Source organism: Dendrobium catenatum, unplaced genomic scaffold (genome assembly GCF_001605985.2).
Source record: "Dendrobium catenatum unplaced genomic scaffold, ASM160598v2 fragScaff_scaffold_621, whole genome shotgun sequence".
NCBI classification, from domain to species: domain Eukaryota; kingdom Viridiplantae; phylum Streptophyta; class Magnoliopsida; order Asparagales; family Orchidaceae; genus Dendrobium; species Dendrobium catenatum.
Window position 1 is genome coordinate 10,602,242 of NW_021319083.1, and position 6,073 is coordinate 10,608,314.

Consider the following 6,073-nt stretch of genomic DNA (forward strand, 5'->3'; position numbering starts at 1 on the left):
TACGAGATTGAAATGACCCTCGTTGTAAATATATTCTACCGACTTCATCCAAAATGTTAGGATTAAAGTCAGCAATATGAATTCATAGTCCTGAATCAGATGGAAGATTTCTACATTTACTTCCATATTTTTAGGTAAATCAACATCCACTCGAATGCATTTTTCATTTTGCTCTTCAACCTAATTGCTATTGTCATTTTGCTCTTCAACCTGATTGCTATGTTCAAACTCGTACTCAAAGATGCCTTAAGATTATATATCTGTTAAGAATTCAAACAAGATAGCATATTCAAACAACTCAACAAGAATAAAGCTACTAGAGAACAAACAATAATCAAAATAGCCAAAAAAATAAAGGAATAGGACTTACTACACCTACAGTAAAATAAATATAATACAAACAAAAATTGGAAGGAATATGCCAAACAAGAAGGTAATAAAATCAACAAAAAAAAAAGGCAGAGATCTTACTACACCTACAACAAAATAAAGGCAATAGAAATAAAAGATTGAAGGAGGAAGATGCCAAACAACTGAACAAGAAGATTATAACTTATAAAATCAACCAAAAAAAAAAACTCTCAGCTCTTGTCCGATTGTCTGAGCAAGCGCACATGTGACGGCATGAGGGTTGAGGAAAGGGAGGAGATGGCATGCCACATGCGTGACGTGAACCCGTCGGTCGCCGTCCACTGCTAGGAGGAAGAGCGGATTGCTTGTGAGTCGACTGGCAAGCAGTGGTAGTCAATGGCTGGTAGCTAGTGCTGAGAGCAGAGTCAGGTTGCAACATGTTTTAAATTTTGCAAAAAATGGGTGAGTTTTAAATACATAAAAAAAAACTATGGAATGAGCTTAAAATTTATTAAAAATTTAATATTTATTACTTCTCTGTCAAACAAAATTCCAAAATTCTTTAAACCCAATATTTTGAATGTTTTACACTCACTTTTTATAAAAACAAAAAACCCCTAAGTTTACTTGAGTAATGTTAATGACCAGAGCAAATTTCATAAGAATTTTTTTTTTAAAAATTAGAAAATTGATGCGATTTGATAGTGTTATTTGTGAGCCTCTACTCAACTGTAGTTGGAGCCTAACAATGTCTTAGGCTTTTGATTGAGATATTTGATTGAAAGCTCAACAATATCATGATAGACGAATTGCTAATCTATTTGAATGTCTTATTCTTTTTTTGAAAGCTTAAAGGATTTTAAAATGTGTATAAATTCGTGCTCTTCTGATGTGAATCTACTTATCATTATTTAAGTGATTAATAGTGGATTAGTTATAAGTGCTTGACTGGAGGCATTATAATATAAGTCTAAGGCTTCGTTTGGGACGGCTTTCTTCTTGCTTCTTAAAATTTTTTATTAAAAAGCTGTTTTAAAAAGCAGCAAAAAAATCGTCCCGAACAAAGCCTAAATACCTCCGTATAAAGCTAAAGAAGAGTTCATTATCATAGAACAAAGCACAAGGAACAAAACATGCAATGGTTGAACATGATTTGCAAACATGAGAATACTTACAAAAGAGAGAGAGATTCATTTAACATATTACACTTATCACAGAAGGAGATATGAGATATTCCTTGTAATAAACTAGTAAGAATGAACAACACCATAGCCTGCTTCAACCATTACAGGTGCAGCAAACATCTGATCAACTTCAAGCTCTGCATCTGTTCTCTTGGCGAACCGGCCCTTGATCCGAGGCCTCGTCTCGGCGTAGGCCTTCCTCGATGCATATCTGATAATTTTCTGAAATTTTCTTGTCTTTCTCTTCTCCCTGTATCTGAGAACTCTGGCCTCCCTGTCCATGGGACTGAACTGTTGTGGCACTTGAATTGGGGGACCTGAAAAGAGCTCAATTGTCTCTTTTGAAGTTCTGAATTGAGAACTTGAGATACTAATCATGGAGTTTTCTGGTACCACTGTTCCTTCGATTGATGATAGAGATTCCTGGGAGATTAAGAACAACAAACATATCATGATAGTACTATTAAGATAGAATTAACAGAAAGAAATGGTCAACGAACTGAAAAAGAAGAAGAAGAAATTAGCTAACCGTATGAGGAAGAAAAGCAGAGTAATCTATCCCTCCTTTGAATCCTTCACCCACATTAAAACTACTCTGCAACATCTGCTTCTCTTCTTCTTCCCTACAGTCATATTTTTCTTTTCCTTCTTCCTCACAGGAAGTACTGAACTCCACTAGATCGAAATACTCATCCACCTCACCTCCAATCAAGAAGCCATCTTGATCTTCTTCAGGATCTTCTTCGTCTTCTTCTTCCTTTGGGAGTGCCACAGAAATTCCGCCGACGATGAGGCCGCCGGCGGGGATGGGGAGGAGTGGAACGCGGTGGTGGCGTCGAGCGAGTGAGTTGGCGGAGTGGATGGAGGAGTCGCAGTTGGTGCAGAGATAGGCGGCGTCTGCGCGGCAGTAGACGGAGGATGGGATAGAATGGCATGAGTCGCACCACGACGTCCAAGTAGCAGGGGTGGGGTGCCGGGTGGTGGCGGCGGAGGCCACTTTTTCCGTCGGCATTGTTTGGAGGTTGGGGAAGGGGAAGCTGGAATGGGGAGGCTGATAACTGTGGAGAAAATCTGGGTGGCGCCACGCGGCGTGAAGTTAGCGGTGGGAGGCTGGGGGTTTATCTTGTGGCTGGCTATTGGCGTAGGTGGGGACGGGGTGGGGTTTGTGGGACCCACTGTGCTTGTTTGGCTCTCTTCACAGTTCCCTTTCAAAAATAAAATAAAATAAAAATTTATGGCTGAATATTCTTATACAAAATATAATACAATATATTAAAATTTCTTTTATTTTGATTCGTCCAAAAAGAATACAGAGCAAAATAAAATATATTGTAAAAGAAATATAATATATTTACAATATTTGAAGTTATTTAAATAGGTTAAAATAAATGCATGTTAGTTTTTTTTTTTATCATAAAGTAAAATGAATATAGTGCAAAGCCCAAAAATGATAGTGGCCAATGATCAACTTTGAAAATTATTCAAATATAATGATTTTCAAATATATCAAAATTGTATTAGATAGCACATTCAATTTCAACATAGCTTATATTTTTTGATCGACTAGAAAGTTCAAAACCTACAATTTTAATGTATAAAATATTTTTTTTTAAAAAAAACTCTATTAAATCTTAGTTGTGGGGCATCTTTAGCTTATTCAATCTTGCATGAAAACCTAAACTATAAGGGTATGATATGGAAACCTTTAAAGTTGACTTGAGAAACCTTAGGAGATGAACCTCCATATGTATAACCACACAAACATATCCAAGAATAGTAGGCAACATCTCTGAGCATTGCCTTTAGGCATTAAAAGCAATTTAGAGCTTTCATTAGAGCTTTGACTTATAAAAAAGTTGTCTCGTAAATGATTAGAATGTAGTTAAAGGTCAATGATAATCACGAGAAAATGATCTAAAAAATAGGCACAAAAAATTATGATAAGAAAATGTGTGTGGTTTAGTGAGATCCATCTAGCTCATGCTCGTATAAAGAGAATTTTTTTTATCACATTCTATATTGGACCATTTTATTGATAAAAAATCCTTATAAATGTCATTGATTTCCTCTTATGAAGGAATATATATATATATATATGTGTGTGTGTGTGTGTAAATATAATTTTTAATAAATTATTTAATTTGTGTCCCTTCAAAAATTTTGGAGTTTAGAACTATAAATATCGAGTAAAAATATTGACGAGATTTTTAAAATGGTGAATTTATACCTTCACTAAGAAAAATTCTGAACTCCACCTCTGTTTACAATCATCCTTATCTTATTAACTTATTGATTTTTATCATGTAATATCATCTACCCTATACTACATATCAGTACTTTAAACCTCTAACTTAATAGAAATTATATATAGTTAAATCAATATACAATGTATGTATGTATGCATGGTATGCCATTAATAAAGTAATAGTTCAATAAACCTATAGTATGCATAAATCACCAATCATAATAGTATTAATTCATATGTAATTTCATATAAATAGTTATATAAAGCAAGTAAATAATGAATAATATAAATATCAATAATTAGTATGATGAAAACACAATTACCAATAATTAATGATCAATAGAGCAATATGATGACCATCTCAATTTTCTCTCATGTTGCATGTGCTATATAATAAGGCTGTCACATTTGCTTGTCAACTAGTAGAAGTTATCTCATCTAATCCTATACCACTTGTTAGTGTATAACTCCATGTCCTCATGATTTTTAAGAAAAAATAGTATTTCCTCTCACATCAGTATAAATTGTATGAATAATTTGTGCAACAATAATATTTTATCACGTATGGAACAATTTAAGATTGATTTATTGTTTTTACTTTGCATTAATATAAATTTTATTTATAATAAGCATAATGTTTTTTTAAATTCACAATTTAGACTTTAAAAATAAGATAATATATCTTTTATGAGAAATATAATTTCAATCTCAATTTTCTTTTTAAAGCATTATCAAGACAATTTGACTATGCTAATTTAAACTCGAATAACCGGTCATATAAATTATGTAGATATTCATATTTCATGTCTCAAATTTAAAATAGCAAACAAATTAGTCAATAAGACATGGCTCACTATGTTTTAAATTTTACTTTTGAATAAGTAATTTCAAAAATTAAATAATAATTATACAAAGCTTTAGAAGTCAAATTTTCACTTGAACTAGGGTATCAATTAGGGTTAGCAAATCGAGTTTGAATTTATCACAAAATTGATCTGGCCCAAAATACTTGAAGGTAACATTATCCTTTATCATATGACCAAAATGTTCAACTTAAATCTGGCTCAACTCGAACCCAGTTAATTCAAACCAGACATTTTTATCATAAATATCCAATAATTTTTAGGTTATCACAACCAATTTAACCCAAATACAAACCATTTAAGCCAAGAAATAATTGTTTAACTCAAACCCAGCCTATTAATCTAAACCAAGTAATTATTGGATCAATTTTAATTTTTTTGAGTCAATTTGAATCTGACATAAAATTTAATCAAGTCAAGATTTCTAATATAATCCAACCAATCTCAGGTTGGAGAAGAGGAGAGCCACCTCCTGGATTGGGCAGGATATAGGAAAGGAACTTGGGAAAATAAATATTACATTCAATCTCCAAAAATTGAATACAAGTGAGGAGATAGCTCTTTACTTATTGAGAGAGCAAAGCTACCCCCAAGGTTCCTTTGATTTAGACCGACTAAATCTGCCCGACATCACTTGAGCATCCTCATCTCTAAAACGCTTAGCTTAATTTTATACTTCTCTTTTAATGGCCAATATAAAAATTTCCCCTAAATTTGATAGGTACTTTTCTATCACACAATATACCGATTGCCTTCCTCAACTTCAATTATCCAACAAGGGGTGTCAATTTGGGGTCACAAGATGAGTTCAAGTCAAACCCGAAATTAACCCAGCATTATTAAGGTCAAACCAAACCCAACCCATTTTTACAAACGAATCAATTTTTTTGGACCCAAACCCGACCCACTTGAGGCCCGAGTCAACCGGACACATGCCGAATAACCTGGGGCCCACAAAAATGGGTCAAATCTTGAGTTTTAGAGTAAAAAACAAGTCAATTTCAAGTTTATGGGTCAACCCGAATTGGGTTTTGAAACAGGTCAACTTGTTGAACTCAAACCCGACCCATTTCAGGTCCAAGTTAACTATAACCTTAAATTTTCTAATGGAATTTTCAAGTTGTGTCAAATATTGATACCCCTACATCCAAACTTGAATCCTACTAATAATATTTTTGAGTCGATTCAAATTTATATTTTTTTAATAAGATTGAAATCAAATTGTCTGATCTGATCATTTAATTGATAACTTTGAATCAGGGCCATAAAATTGCAAGCAGCGTACAAACAGACACGTAGCCCGAAACGATATGCTTATGTGGAGGGAATGTGGGCCCTACGAATAGGTTAAACGAATCCAGGCCACAAGTTATTGGTGGAGGCTGGAGCCCACCCAACTTGACCTTTTAAGTCCCGGTCACCAGTCTCTC

General features: G+C 33.8%; 1 protein-coding gene across 1 annotated transcript; it reads right to left on the reverse strand.

The window, feature by feature from the left end:
• Positions 1-1,433: 1,433 nt before the first annotated feature.
• Positions 1,434-2,595, reverse strand: LOC110113387 (zinc finger protein CONSTANS-LIKE 2). The gene is made up of 2 exons (XM_020845948.2): positions 2,065-2,595; positions 1,434-1,958 (listed from the first exon to the last, which is right to left on the reverse strand). Exons 1-2 carry the CDS (start codon positions 2,545-2,547, stop codon positions 1,599-1,601), a joined length of 843 nt encoding a protein of 280 aa, XP_020701607.1. The 5' UTR covers positions 2,548-2,595; the 3' UTR covers positions 1,434-1,598.
• Positions 2,596-6,073: the final 3,478 nt, after the last annotated feature.

Coding starts and splice junctions, on each gene's coding strand:
- LOC110113387 (XM_020845948.2), bottom strand. CDS start 2,547: ATGCCGACGGAAAAAGTGGCCTCCGCCGCCACCACCCGGCACCCCACC. Junction 1,959..2,064: donor CTGCTTTTCTTCCTCATACG/GTTAGCTAATTT, acceptor TTAATCTCCCAG/GAATCTCTATCATCAATCGA.